The sequence below is a fragment of the Corvus hawaiiensis genome, chromosome 2 (assembly GCF_020740725.1).
Source record: "Corvus hawaiiensis isolate bCorHaw1 chromosome 2, bCorHaw1.pri.cur, whole genome shotgun sequence".
Classification (NCBI taxonomy): Eukaryota; Metazoa; Chordata; class Aves; order Passeriformes; family Corvidae; genus Corvus; species Corvus hawaiiensis.
This window is the reverse complement of record NC_063214.1, coordinates 36643525-36658974: the sequence shown is the minus strand read 5'-3', so window position 1 is coordinate 36658974 and position 15450 is coordinate 36643525. Positions and strand designations below refer to the sequence as shown.

General features: G+C 42.4%; 1 protein-coding gene across 2 annotated transcripts; it reads right to left on the bottom strand.

Moving 5' to 3' along the window:
* Nucleotides 1-5410: 5410 nt before the first annotated feature.
* On the bottom strand, nt 5411-14973 carry HIKESHI (heat shock protein nuclear import factor hikeshi). 2 transcript variants are annotated; one of them, XM_048294726.1, is made up of 6 exons: nt 14847-14973; nt 14361-14469; nt 13866-14103; nt 10025-10176; nt 7374-7492; nt 5411-5646 (listed from the first exon to the last, which is right to left on the bottom strand). In XM_048294726.1, exons 3-6 carry the CDS (start codon nt 14014-14016, stop codon nt 5592-5594), a joined length of 477 nt encoding a protein of 158 aa, XP_048150683.1. In that variant the 5' UTR covers nt 14017-14103; nt 14361-14469; nt 14847-14973; the 3' UTR covers nt 5411-5591. The 2 variants fall into 2 exon arrangements, with proteins under 2 accessions (XP_048150683.1, XP_048150682.1); XM_048294725.1 differs by lacking the exon at nt 14361-14469 and having other exon boundaries at nt 14847-14961.
* Nucleotides 14974-15450: the final 477 nt, after the last annotated feature.

Genomic DNA, 15450 nt, shown 5'->3' with positions numbered 1-15450 from the left:
AAAAGTCCCTTTGTCAACAGGCAGACTGATAAAGCTCAAGTGGATATAAAAATTGTGTATTTATTTCATTAGGGTGTTTTCTTCCTACAGCTGCCTAGTTCTAGACTTAAAAAAAATGAGAAAGAATAAAATTATTGTGTGTCTTCTAGAAGATACAGAGCTAGTAGAGGTATAATCATTGCAAAAGAATTTAAAGAAGAGTTTAGTATTTTCCAAAACCTTTTCACTGTTTAATATATACTTTCGTGAAACACAGCTTGAGAGATCCAGTGCCTAAGTTCTTCAACAATAGAAGTGTGGTTTAATCCTAGTATTAGAGAAGCCTACCAAAAACATCCTGAAAGAACATGTGTTCTTCCCCATGGTCTTCATGCCATCTTTAGGTCTGTTCTTTGACAAATTCTGTAATTGACTCCTTCTGTTCCCCGTCTCAAGACAGGTGAGGGAGAGGTAAAGTCAGGCTGATGAGTAAGAGCAGTACAGTCAGGTAACTGTTTCAGAGGCTGCAAGTGCTCTTACAGAGGTCTGTTTTTTATGAACTCTGTGTGAAGAGCATAATAAAATTTGAAGATTGCTGATTTGCTCAGTTATTGCACACTGAGTATCTCCTTGAAGAGATCCTTCTTTTATCCCTCCACAAAAAAAAAAAAAAAAAACCCCAAAAAAAAGCTGAAGAGTAGAGGTACCTGGAGGCCCTTGTCTTATTCTAACAACTTTCAGAATCTTAGAAATTGCATAAATGGTAGACTTGGACTAAAGTTCTAACTTTTAGGCAGAGACTTTGCGCAGAGGCAGCAAGAAGCTTTGTACCAGAGCTGGAAGTAGAAATAGAAAACAGGTTCCTGATTATTAAATTAGTGGTTCACTTAAAAGGTCTCTGTTCTCAGAGTATGGTCCTGTTTCCTGGGATGATGCTCCATCTGGTGGTGAATGAATAAAGAACGTTACCACAATGCAAAAGCCTCTTCTTGAGGCTTTTAATGTTAAGCCAAAGAATATTATGCAAATACGGACTGAATTTGCCCTTCCTAGTATAGGTAGGAGTGCTTGTTTTCTTTGGTGCATTTCATGCTCATGTTTCACTACTGATTGTATTGGGGAGCTCTGGTTCCATGGCTAAAAACCAAGGAATTTACTTCCTCTACAAGTGCTACAGACAAATTTAGGTTCATCTGAGAATGCTTTGCTGTCACCATGAGCTGTGTCAGAAGAATATTTACAATAAAGAAATAAAGCAACTTTATAAAAACAAATTAAAAAATCCCCTGCATAATTAGAATTTTGACTGCTTGCTGTGAATTTTTTATCTGTTTCTGTATAAGCCAGCAGCAACACATGCACTTTGTTGCTTGCTGTATTTTTAATTTTTTTCTCTGGGCATGGTGATGAGGTGAGGGCAGACCTAAAAACAGGTAGGGCCCTTGTGAAAAGAATCTCCACTGTAACTAACAATTCCTGTTGGCTTGGAAAGGAAAACTATTGGGAAAATGTCCCAAAATGGAGGGAAATATATCTACCCCGTCATGGTTATGAGTGGCATGGAAGGGTATGATTAGCCTCAAAGCCTAATGATCAGTAGACAGGGTTTTTTCTTGTTTTGGTTTCTTTGGGTTGGTTTGTTTGTTTGTTGTGTTGTTTGTTTTTTTTTTTTTAACAGGTTTTCTTTAAAACCTGACCTCGCTAGTAGCTAGAAACTGGGAAGGGGGAAAATACTCTAAATGTAGAAGGATCATTACAAAATAATTACATTACATCGAGGTTGTTATTATTACAGGCATTACATCTCTGGACGTACCTGGGGAAATGGATTTTAGTATTTTGTGGGGAGGGAGGAATTTTATATATATATACACATATATATATATATACACATATATATATGTTAAAGGCATAATAGATGAATGTATGTATTGGATCTTTGTTTCTCCTCAGATTTACTACTGAACTGCTTCTACATAATCCTTTTCTCCCATGGTGTTGAGGTAAAACGTATTGTTGGGGAACAGGTTAGAAAACCCCGTAGTTTCTTACATTAAATTTCCTTAGACAAACGGAATGCCTGTTTCCTCAAGCATTCTAACTAGTGATCATATGATAGGATCTCACAGAGCTAGTGAAAATCAGCAGTGAAAATACTGATACTCAGGGGGGATAGAGTCTTCCCTCCATGGAAAGAAAAGTAATTTACAATGATGCTCTCAAGCACATGCCACATTCAGTCAGCTCAGAGACAACACCTGCTGAACCCACAGTGGCTACAGCACTGGGAGGAGTTCTTAATCCACACTACTGAATTAGTCAAACCCCATACAATTACATATTTTCATTTACAGCCTTAATGACGAGCTGGGGGAAGAGCAGCCACAACGTTAATACTGGACTTACTGATCCCACCCACTAGTCCGGCGTGTCTGGCTTCCTAAAGCCCAAACAACAATCTCACCAGCATCTGGAATAACTGGAATGCAGGTTTGGTCAGAACAAAAGTAGCCTGTTGTAACCAGAGAAGATTGAGCAGCAGAGAGACAGCCTCTGCCCAAACAGGACCCTGGGGTTTAAATACCTTTAGTTATATGACTCGCTCTTCACCAAACCATGTCAGATAGTGAGGGCCATAGAAAGGTGCAACAAGGAATAGTGACATGAGGGTTATTTCACAGAGGGCAGCTCTGGCCAGTCAGATGAGGAAGCTATAGATAGTACCTCTTTTTTTACAAATAAATCACTCTTTTGTTAATTAAATTGTGCTGCTACAGTGAGGCTGTTAGGTCATGCAGACACATATTCCCTAACCCTGACACCTTGCAAAGGCCTATGAAGTGTAAATTACTTACTTCCTCACTAGGCAGATGCTTCCTTAGAAGTGTGAGAAGCTGAGTAATGACCACTCCCAGCCTCCATTTGGTCCTTGTGTCTCTTCTGATGCACTCCTATCGCCAACTATGCGAGGCATCTGCCATCTGTGTGACAAAATACCATATCCTACAGCAGAATTTGACAGGTCACACAGAATCATCCTAATGACTCATTCTGATGAGGGAGTTCAGCATGGCCCTCTGTTAACTTCCCTCATTGCTGCTTCTCCACAAAACATATGTCTTCAAGAAAATTAAGCCTTTAGTCAAGCAGGAGACTTAAGTTTTTCAGGGCTTGGGTCTGTTCCGTGGCTTCTAGGAAATAACCCTGAGCTTTGTTCCATAAATTACCTGGGGGAGAATTAATTTTACTCTTCAAAAGCTATTCTTACATGGCTTTCCTGGTTTCATCAGTGTGTTTTCCTCCTCTTCTGGGCCCCAGGTTGAGCTCCTACCTTTTATTCCTTGAGTCCCTCTGCTTTTATGCAAGGGAAGAGTTCATTTTAAGCTGAGGCAGAAATGACACGGTGTCATTGAGCAGGGTCAAAGGACTGAGTTTCCATTCTCAGGACAAGTGTCAACCTTAGGTATTTGATAAAGGACTCCTTAAAGGCTTCATTCCCCAGTCAATGAAACCAATATAAACTTATTTTCATGACAGTGGTCTGGGAACAGGTCTTAGTCATTGGTTACAGAAAGTAACTTACAAAAGCAAGTTCTATTGTTCAAAATAGTATTTCTTGATTGTCTTGGTTTGAAAGACAGGTGTCTGCCAAGGACGGCAGGAGCCGCCCCCAATGTAACGCCCTTCCCTCCCAATTATTATCATTTTGAAATTAAGGGGCTCTCAGGCAAGGATATGAGCAATAGGAATAACAGTTCTTTACTATTTTTTATATATATATAGGGGGGTGTGTGTGTGTGTGTGTGCATAACAAGGCAAACAACAATAACTCTGGCAGTAACAGCAATCACAAACCCAGTGCCAGCCTTCTCGGCTGTCAGGCCCTTTCCCCTCGGGTGCAGTTCCGCTCACAGCCGGCAGGGGCGCTGGCGGCTCCCGGTGAGCAGGGCAGGTGCGATGGTTCCCCCGCGGCTGCAGGGGGCGCTCCGGAGCGAGCTCGGGGAGCACGCGGCTCTGGTGCCCTGGGATCCCGGGGAGGGATGGGACAAAGGCTTCACAAACCCCTGGGCAGCCGATCCCAGTGTCCAGCCGGACCCTCGGGAACAGTAGGCTGGAACAGCAGGGAGGAGCACAAATTCCGGGTGGCAGAAGAGATGTATCGAACTCTGGAGCTGCAGCAGAAACCCCCGGAGGTCTCAGCAGGCAGGGCGTGCGGGGCTACAGTGTAGCAAAGGCTTGAAGCAACAGCGGGGGCAGAGTGGCCCTGGCCCGGCTCCCAGCGGGCTTGGGATCCCGAGGTTTTTCCTGAGGCACCCAAAGGTGAAAATCAGGTGAAAAGGTCCCTCTTTTAGTGAGGTAGGGTGTTAGGGTCCCGGTGCAACAGCCACTCCTGTGAGCATGCTCCACTCACGGTAGAAGGAAGGCAGCAGAAAGCAGAAGCCTGCAGCGCTGACAAACTGTCCACAACGACGGCAGCCCTCCTCTCCCTCCAAACTCCGGGAGAAGAAGAGAGCTAGGGGCTGGACCCAACCCCTTCTTCCCAGTTCAAATCTTGCAGCATCCCCCACCCTACATGAGAAAACCCAAGTGAAAGAGAGTAGCTAGTTGGACCCTTCCGCCTGTGGCCAGGTCTTTTGTCTCTCTTAAGTACTCAGTAATTTGTTCCCCTAGCAATATGTATGGGGAAAATTCTTAAAAAGGATATAAAAGGAGAACTCCTAAAACCCCAACACTGATCAAACTAATCTAGTGAAGAGAAGGGCCAGCTGAAACTCACCTATGAGATATCTGGGCACGTGTGGCTGAAGCCATCTCACTAGCAGAAACTGCACTCGTCATGAGAACCACTCAGACCACCCCAAAATCCTATGAATTTATGAGCAAATGTGACAGCCTTTGGGGGCAGTAACCTAGACAGCATTAGCAGACACCCCACGTCTGTTTCTAAGAGAAACAAGATTTTACTCTCTTATTACTGGGAATAATTCTTCCAGCAGAGCCAAAGTTCTCAAAGATTCCTCTTCATTACAATTTCATACAGGAAAATAGTTAAAGACAGCTACTCCAAGATTAAGCTCAATAGTGTCTTACTGCCAAAGAAGGAAATACTGCTGTACCATTTATATGAGCTGGGGACAGGAATAGTGGTTGTCCACAAAGAGAAAGAACTTACAGTGCAAGTACCAGCAGGAAAACCATCAGCATATTCACATCTGCCTGATCACCCTTCAAATGAGGTAAAGAAAGAAAAACTGTATTTGTTTTGTGTACAACTCCCTAAAGCACCACACAAGTATGACACAGTGCTGCCATTTTTCATCTTGTAATTTTTTCCACTTTAAATGCAGTTTCAAAAAAGTATTTCTACATGGAACACTGATTTCTTGTTGCAGCCAAGCAGGTCTGTTAAATAAGCCAACATGCAGACAAGTTGTTTCCATTGGTTTTAATTTTAAATACTGTTCAAGAGTAATATAAAAGTTACTAGTTTGTCTATTTAGACTAATCGTTGTTTGAGTTTTCCCCCCTCCCCCCAGAAATCTTCAGCAGAGTTACTTGATGCATCTTTCTGGTAACGCTTTAGAAAGAACTCCAAATGACAGAATTTAAGCTTATGTTTTCCAAAAGAGAGGGTTCTGTGTCAGACGTCTCTGGAAGTTCTCATACCTAGAAAAAATAACAAAAAACCAACTAAAAAATAACAGCTACTGCATATAAAATTGTCTTTTTTAAAAAGGGTACAAATAATTTAGTCTATGCAGAGAACATGATAAACTACATCTACTTCACATCAGGACATTAGTAAATCCAAAATCCATTTGCGTAATCAAGAATATTTGCAGTTAGACTTGTGTATTTCAACAAGATTGACAAGATAATGACAGCAGTATCCCAGAGGAGTATTCAAGCGTAGTAAAATTGTAAGTGAACTTAGACTGGATCTGAGGAGAAATTTCCTCACTGAAAGGGTTGTCAAGTACTGGAAGTGGTGGAGTCACCTTCCTTAGTGGTGTTTAAAAGATGTGTGGACATGTTTTATTGGCCCTGGGCTAGGGGTGCACTTGGCAGCAGGAGGTGAATGGTTGGGCTCCGTCATAAAGGTCTATGAATTTATAAGTGGCTGTTTTATGCATGACATTTTTTGGGCTAGGAAATCAAAGTCTGGGCAGGTAAAAGTGTGAATCTGAGGCTGAATGGTAACGTTTTAATAAAATCAAATGAGGAAATATAATTCTCTAACACATAATGCAAACATGTATGCACACACGCTGTCCTAATTTCACTTTCCATACTCGAAGCAAACCATAAACAAACTGAGCATCAGAATTCACTGTTGACATACAGTGACGAAATAGGCACAATATACAATTTCTGTGCCTTTCTAAAAGAAAAAGAAAAAAATAAGACTATAGGCTTCGAGCCACAAAAGTTAAAAACCCACTTTTAATCCTCACAAACCCAAAATGTAAGGAATCAAAAGGTACTGTTCTCCTACACCTCAGTTCACAGCCCAACTCAAATGAGAAAAGAGTCTGAAGGGTTTTAAACCCACTCAGCCTCACCCAGGCACTGACAAGTTACATCAGAGACTTTACCCACACATGTTCATGGAGTTTGTAGTTACCTTCAAAACATAAGGGATCTGCATCAAATTACACTCCCAAACAAAACATACGGCTCACATCAACTGCTTGCATATTCATGAGATCTGTACTAATGATAAAACTATTCAGCCAGCCTAAAATACCGATTTGAAAAGGGCTTAAGTTAATACTGCAGAGGCTAAATAAATAAGGCCAAACTGATAGGAAAGACATTTTCAGATACCCTAAAGGATTGCCTGCAGTTCACAATTTATCTCCAGACTACACCCGAGACAGTTATTAAACCAGTCCCTGGAAAACAACTCTCAGAGGGACTTGTGCATTTACTCTCAAGGATCTTGGGTGACAGAACCAGGTCAGTTACGAACATGATTTCATCACCTCTCACATACTCATAAGTAAGGCAACTATGCTGGAACTATGTCTAGGAAGAGACCAAGTAAAACAAATAAGCACAAATTGACAAGTACCAGTGTGTTCTGTCCTCCCACAACTCCAGAGCATTTGCATTATCAGCAGCACAGTTCAAATGCACATATGTCAAAGGCAACTTTTTTAGAACCGAAAAAGGTTAATTGGTTGCATAGCACTTTTCTAACAAAAAAAAAAAAAGCTGACAAATAAATACAAAAACAGTGGGCAGGACCTCTCTATACTAGAAATAAACAACAACAATTTTACACACTTGCATCATCTCACTGAATTGCATGACAGTAGTTCAGTGCTTAGAAATGAGGGTCTAATGCCTAGAAAAAAAGAACATTTGTTACTAGAGATCATTGCCATTACCATTTCAGAACTACATTTGCAGGAATGAAAGCTTCAGAAGGATTTGGGGTCATCTGTGCCTGAGTAACAGCAAATGAGGAAGCAAAGTTATAGAAGTTATCCAACATCTTCTGAGTGAACTGAAAAAAAAGAAGAGACATTTTAAGGAAGTTCTTTCTTCAATTTGAATTTTTGTGTGAAAGTTTAACAGATATACAGCTTCTCTATGAAGTAATTTTAGCATTGTCATCTAAAACACAGTGGGAAAGTGGATATAGTCTAGAGACATATGTTTTAAATTGATCAAAACATCCTATGTTTCACTCTTGCCCTCAGATCTATCCAGCATCCAGAAATCATTTTAAGAGTCTTCACTTGCCCTCTCCCTGCTCAATTTCATCCAGCTGGACAAAAAGCTGGACAAACAGCTTTGGTAAGAACATTTTCTGTTTGTGACAAAGTGAAAAGAGCTGTGCCTCTCCTCAAAATTAAATCATCGGACAAATTCCAGACTGGGCCAAAGCTGCCATTCCAGCTCCCAGAAAAACACTTTTTGTTAAACCATTGGAAAAGTCTGCAGTCTGTCTAGTTACAACTCATCAGACTCCAGTGACAGGGCAATTTCCTTCAGCATTCCCCACACAAGGGCTGCTGTCCTGGCATCTTTTACCACAAGATATTGTGGGGAAAACACCTAAAGAATGCACAGGGCACTCCTAAACTGTAGGACTAGGAAAGCAAAAGAGTGAAAGGCCAAAAAATAGCAAGCCCTATGTGCAGAGGATGCGGTTGTAGGACATTCCCAGCCAGTCTAAAAATACACAAGTCTACGGGTACCTCCTTATTTCCCCTATTCTTTTTTTTTTTTTTTAACATTATGCCTTGTTTGGATGGGAGAACAAGCAATTTTCATATAGAAAATTTAATAGACAGTGAAATGATGCAGGAAAACGGAGCCTGAGTTAATATATGTACAGTCTTGTGCTCCCCTCTGACAAAAGGAGCAGAAGAAATAATATCCCCGAACCCTACTCTCAATCTCACCCCACTCACATGCAGAACTCTACAGTTTTGTCCTACCTTTAACTTTATATACATAAAAAAGACATATTCAATAATAAATCTTCATAAAACCTTACTAAAAATGTAATACGAGAGCAACTCCTTAACTTAAGGTAGCAACAGATGACCGTGCCATTAAAAAAATACTTTTATTGCTATAATGTAGCAGTTCCAAAGAGCTGATGTCAAATATTAAATGAAAGCCATTAGTTATTCACAAATATACTCCCAGTCATATATGCCCTTCCTCTGCAAACCCTCAAAGGTCTCCTTCAACTTTGACCTCACACATTTTCTCTGTAGGAGTAAGTACTACTTCAGCCTTTGGGTCAACTGCATTCCTTGAAGGCAATTACAATTTCAGTTAAGTTAGATGCTCAGAGTTAGATGTTGTTCTTTTTTAATAGAAAAAATCACTTAACTGAAAATAATGTTTGTAAAAATGTTATGCAATCATGAGGTGTTTTCTTTTTTTTCTTTAAATAGTACTGCCAGAAAAATCCACGAACCACCTTGCAAATGACCTGACGTGGCACGTTATTCCTCATAACTTAACTACTCCTGTGGTAAAAATTGGTGGAATCAGAAGTATTATTTAGGTGTCCTTTGCCCCTAACAACTCCAGAAAAGGTCAATTAACTGTACTATACAAAAATAGCTGTTGGTCAACTCCTAGTCATGCTAGTCATGGTAACTTTCTCCAAGAGACATTACCTATCTGGAGCTACAATGTGTATAAACTGCCAAAGAACATCAGCTACAGTATCAGGATTACTGTACAATTACCAGTCTCCCTCAGCAAGCACCTGGAAGGAAAGTGAGAACGTAAAAAAAGCCTGAAGAAAAGCCTCACCAGCTGCTGAAATGTTTAAAGAAAATGCCAGAGCCATCAGTGTTAGGGAAATCAAGACCCACCATGCAGGTCTAGCTTGCCTTGGACTGCTGTTAGACTGCCAATTAACTGCCAGAGCTGGTTGAGGACTTCCAGAGGTTCAAACCAATGGACAGGCTGGGTTAAAAAATGGCACATATTGTAGCCCAAGGCCTGATGCACAGGGAAGGCACTGGGGGAAAAAAAAAACTTTCTGTGGGAAAGGGCATAATTCTATAATTCTGCAGAGCTACATTAGAAGGATTTCTATAGGGAAAGTGGAACAGCTGGATATCTATCTGCATCCATGCCCACATTTGCCTTAACTTGTGAGTAATTTTTGACCATCCCTGCAAGTCTACGTACTGACGTTTCAGCACCTACCAATCACCAAAGATCCACTCTCTCTTACATGTATTTAGTCGTAGCTGCTCCTATAAGGACGTATCATAAATAATTTTACAGTAGAGTGACACTGACACAACTGAATTTCTTGGCCTCATGCCACTGAGCATGCAAATTCCAGTCTTTTACAGGAGACAGTTTTTCAGTGTAAGAAAAAGCAATTTCACAGTATTAAAGCATCCAACCAAATGATTTGACAATTATTAGGTTGGTTACAATCCTACTGCCACCCACAGCAGCTTCCCCTACCCACTCCCCAATTAGTCCTTCAGAGGCTCAGTTCTTGAGACTTTCATAGTACAGAGAATTTCTGAAAACAGAATGTCCAGGCTACCTCTGTGAATGAATCTACTGATGACACAGCAGCACTTGCAACAGGAGTCTGCTGGGCCAGGTTCTCCAGCAGTTCCACCGAGATTCCAATCTGAGCTACTGATGGCGTCTGTGGGAGGTTCATGGCACCAAAGGGATGTTGACTTCCCTTCCCTGAAAGCACCATGAACAGCGCTCATTAGGTTTGGCACATATGTAAAGGCTGCGTAACTTAAACCACCATGTTTCTCCTGCAGAAGGTATTCCCCAGCTCCCACCAGAGGGGTCTCCCTATCTCAGAAATACAGAAAAACAGGCACAAGTACACACAAGCACAACAGATGGAACGGTGTGATTGGTACATTTAAAAAGCACAACAGATCACAAGGAAATGTCTAAAAAACAGAAAAGACTTTAAAGCTCCCTGTGAAGTAAATGGATTCAAGAGGAAATATGACCAGTTAGTGAAAGACAGCAGAACCTTTCTCTACAGGAAGCAAGCTTTTAATTCACATTTTGGCAATTGCAGATAAACTGGAAACATGCAGCACTGCTGAAGTTGTTTGATTCACTCATTAAAACCAGGTTCTATTGAAGCTGTTTGTGCTCTGAAAAAGTAGAGTACACTAGTTTAAGATCCCTCTGACTCAGCCCCAGGTCTCCTCTGAACTGCTAAAACCTACCAAAAGCAGCAAAGGTCAAAGAAATAGTCATGGAACAGAAAGGCCTTTGACTTTGCAAGTGCCACAGAGAAAACAAGGAACCCCCCAAATTGCATGCCACTCACACAGGCATCATCCCAGCCCTCTGCCCTCACTTCTGACCTTTCTCAACCCATACTTTCAGACCCAGCTTCAGCCAAGGTCTCTGCAACAAGGACAGACATTCAGAGTCACTTAAATCATGTACTCTTCTGTCAGCACCTCTAAATGAAAATGCAGGAAAAGGTCTGCGGGACCACCATGCTATCAGTACACAAACACTAATACCGCACCTGTGTTTGTGGGAACACAATAATCAAGTACCCTCTTAACACAGAGGCAATGTTTCAGCAGCACTCTGACCTCTTACTAGCATGAGAAAGCAAACCTAATCAAGAGCTGTCCTGTAGACCAGTCAGCACTATCTTGAGCTGCAAGAAAGGCTAATGGAGATCAAAAGCACCATCTGACTTAGTTCCACTAAGATCTAAAGCACCATCTGACTTAGTCAAAAACTCAGCCAGCAAAAACAGTTTGACAAGTTGAACCGAGATCAAGACTGAAGACCTCAGGAACTTGACCATTCCTCTGCAGAGACACAAGGCACAAAGAAGCAAACAGCCAACCCATATTGAAAGGACATTTACAAACTCAGCACCCTTTTCAATTGAAGTGCTTACTTCTCACTCCAGAGCCTACAACTGCAATATAGTACCACCTTATGAGTCAAGTACTCCTATTGAAATGTTACTTTACACAAGGTAAGAAGAGAGTTCATCTCCTGACATGCTATTTAGTACTTCTTCTGAGAAATGTCATTGTTGTTTGATCTCAGCATTTGCTGTTGATAGATCCTTGCTTGATACAAGCTATCAGAAACCAAGTATCGAGGTCATTATTAAAGTATCCCAATAGCAACAAAGCTGGTACAAGTTTTGCATCTTGTAGCATCTTCACCTGAGAAGCAGACGTTACAATAAAAATGTAACATCCTCAAGCAACAGTAGGTTGCATCTGTTACAATGTATGATTACTTTAGACAGTCATGATCCAAACAATAAAACACATCCATTCCATTCACTTTGCATGAACTCCCATGGAACCATGGGCCTGGAAAGATGTCTGCCTAAAAGGGTGAAATAAAAGCATCCACTGCCATCCTTACACCAGGAGAAATATACTCCACATTATCCATGATTGGCTCTTGCAATTAGCATTCCAAACCTTACAAGTGCAGAGAACGTTAATCAGTACTGAAATACAAGCTCTGGTTTTTGCACTCAGACCCTACACTCTACAACACATTGCATCACAGCAGAGCAACTGCTATCAGAAAAGTATTTTTCCACCCATTTCTTTCCCTTCATTGAACCCTTAATTCAGTGATTAAGCCTTCATTACCTTTGAACCCAATCACAACAAAACCCTTATGCATGTGTAGGCCTCAAATGCAGACATCATATTAGAGCATAAACAGCATCACAGCACAAAAGTCTGTCATGGAAAAGGCTATCCTGTAACTCTGATCCCACTTGTGAACATACTTCCAGTAAGGGTGCAAAATAGAAGTCCAAACTTTGTTTTCTATTTCTACCACTCCTTCAGGCACAACTGAACACCAAAAACCCTTACAATTCCAAGGCAGGGAGCATTTCTAAGCCCCTTCTTTATGCATAAACAAATGAAACTCTGCTACAACCACTGCTTCCCAGGGAGCTGACAGGGACACACCTTTGGTCCTCTCAACAAGGTATTAAACCCAAAATGCAGAGTTCAAGTATCACTAACGTCTCTCAAAGATTCCAGCTCTCTGTTACATAGTCCTCTCCATCTCAAAATTGTTTATGGCCATGGAAACTTAAGATTGTCAGAGATAAGCTGCAGACAACGATGGGAACGGCAGAGCTCTCTGCTGCTCAAATCAAACACAGCAGCACCTCAAGGCACTGCAAATGTGTTCAACTATGTCACTGAGTTCTTCCTCGAGAGCAGCCCTTACTTGGAAATTATGGCTAATCATGCAAAAAGCATCTGAAAATGCATTTTCTTCCAAAGCTGTGTCTCAGAGCATACATCAGCAAATCTTTCAAGCATGAGAAACGTATGCCAAAAGCACTGGTGATATGCTTTACTGTTGCACTAACCACACAGCTTTGGGATATGCAAAATAACATCCCCCCAAACTCTCCCTGTGGTTGCTCCCTCTTCTGAAGAAAGCCCAAATTTTTGAGGAATGTGTATGATCAGAATTCATTTTGCTCTTCAGCTTGAGAGCCCTTATCTCATACCATACTGCCACATCCAGGACTGACTCAAAAGAAAGCATGCCTGCCATGCTAGGAATGAAAACATTACAGCACAACAACCTCAACGCTTAATTAAACAGAGATTCAAGTTAAAGATGCAGACTACTCCCAAGCCTAAAAAAGATGTGTACTGCTTTATCATTGTATCACTTTAAGCTGCTTGACTGATGTATCTCTCCCTTTCATATGACAAAGGTGTGCCTTTGGAATGTGTCACCATTTTTATAATGCACATAGCAACCCCCTCACATATTTAGGAAAACACACACACAGACACCCCCCCCTACTCAACATACCGAAAGTACTAAAACATTTGGAAACCTGCATTCCAATGAGGACATCCACTATTGAACAATTCTATAGCGCAACTGCCGCTGGCTGGGTAGTGCCAGCTGTCAGAAATCACTGCCAGGCTCTACTCCCTGCAAAACCTGCCTGTGCTACAAAGAATACAATTGCTTAGCAGAAGAAGCAGAAAGAAAATGCTGCTGGCATGTCTAGACAAATGCCTAAAAACATGCTAAGGAAGTTACAGGATCCTTTTTCCTCAGGTTCTCTATACAGAAGCACCAAAACACGTCCAGTCTGCTTAAAGGAACTTCCAGATCAACACCACACACAAGAGAAGACGACAAGAAATTTCACAAGGAACAGTAACACGCAGACAGACTTCCACGAAGCTGACAGGCTGCTTCTAGTACATGTGCTCAGAACTATCTGAAAACACTGAGTTTTTTGTTTCTTGAGCTTCTTTGAAAAAAAGTAGCTTTTTGTTCAAAGCAGCCTTCACACATGGATCCCTTATGCATTCAGGAACACATCTGTTTCACTGATTTCTATGTTCTACCAGTCTTACCAGATTTCAGACCAGAAATTTTGAAGATGGCACTTGGCTTCTCATTAGTGACAAACCCCAGCAGCTGCCACACTGCCATCCCACTCTGGTCTGGGTAACAAAAATAGACAGATCCTCCCATTCCATCTGGAAATGGTATAGTTCCCAGCATGAAGACCACTACATGGTTGATGTTTTCATAGTCTGGTAGATCAAATACAAATTTGTCTTCAGCCACTTGTTGGGGTGCAGCTTGTACCTAAAGAGAACAAAACCTTTATTAGTATTAACACGTTTTCCATCTTCATCTGTAACTGTGAATTTCCTTTCACAGAAATACACCTAAAGAGGTACATAACAAAAGGTGAGGAACATACTAGCCTAAAGAGCAAATAGCCAGATAAAAGCCAAACACAGCAGAAGAACAACTGAAAAAAATACTACCAGAAAGACACAACAGTCTTGTTCTACCTGCACTGAACACATATCCCACCCGGGACTACAGGATCAGAATACCTTCGCTCCCCATGTGCGTAGGAGGAAAATAGGGTGCAGAAGAGGTTGCCAAGTCACTAAGAAGTGGCTGTTGACCACCTGGCTGGCACAACCCCAGGATCATGGACACCTGTTCACATAGGAAATACAATAGACCTTGAGAAAGGCAGCAGAAGGATGGCTGAATGCCAGAGCAAAAGATACCCTCTTCTTTACCCGAGATGCCACATCCTTGCAGCCAAGGCACAATCTAGCCTTAAAAAGCTTCTTTTAAGCTCCCAGCTTGTCTCTGAGGAGACAACATTGACAGGGGGATGGCAAGCGCCTGCCGGCAAGGACGCTCTACAAGGCAGCTGCCTGTGGGGACGCGGGGCAGGGGCCAGCCGAGCGCCGGGCAGGCGCGGCCCCCTGTCTGGGGCCCGGCGTGGGGGGGCGAAGGGCCCTGAGCCAGCTCCACCCCGGCCCCGAGCGGGTTGAGGGCCCCGCCCGGGCCCGGGTAGCGCTCACCAGCCTGCCCGCCACCAGGCAGCCGAACATGGCGGCGGCCAGCGAACCCCCTCAGACGCCTCGCTACTCCCGAGCCTCCATGAGCGCCGTCCCCGGAAAGTCAACACGCCCCCGCTCACCCCGGTGCCGCCGAGTCACTTCCGCGGCGCTGCCACCACGGACTACAACTCCCGCGGTGCAACGCGCAGCCGCGCTCAGGCAGTGTGGGTGGGCCGCGCCGGAGCATGATGGGAGCCGTAGTTCTTTCGCTTCACCGCGGTAATATCTAGACTTGGCATGAAATCAAGCAGGTGACACAGGAAGAAAATGAACAGGGAGATAAAGAGAAGCAAATCATCTGTTAAATCTCCATAAATTACGATAAAGGTTCTCCTCCGCTCAAGACACAAAGCTTGTTTTTCAATCTCTGTTTACAGGGCAGTTCTTTCAAGTTACTGCAATGTAAGCTGCACCTGTCTTCTTTTGGCTGAGGGAAGTTCTTATGCTTCACTGCTTGTGGTCTCTTGGGTGTCAGAGCACAGGCTGGCTCACTTTGACTGGGAACAGTGTTCTGCACTTCCAGTAGAAGCCATTCTTTTAAATCTTGTTCTGTTGTGTCTTTTGG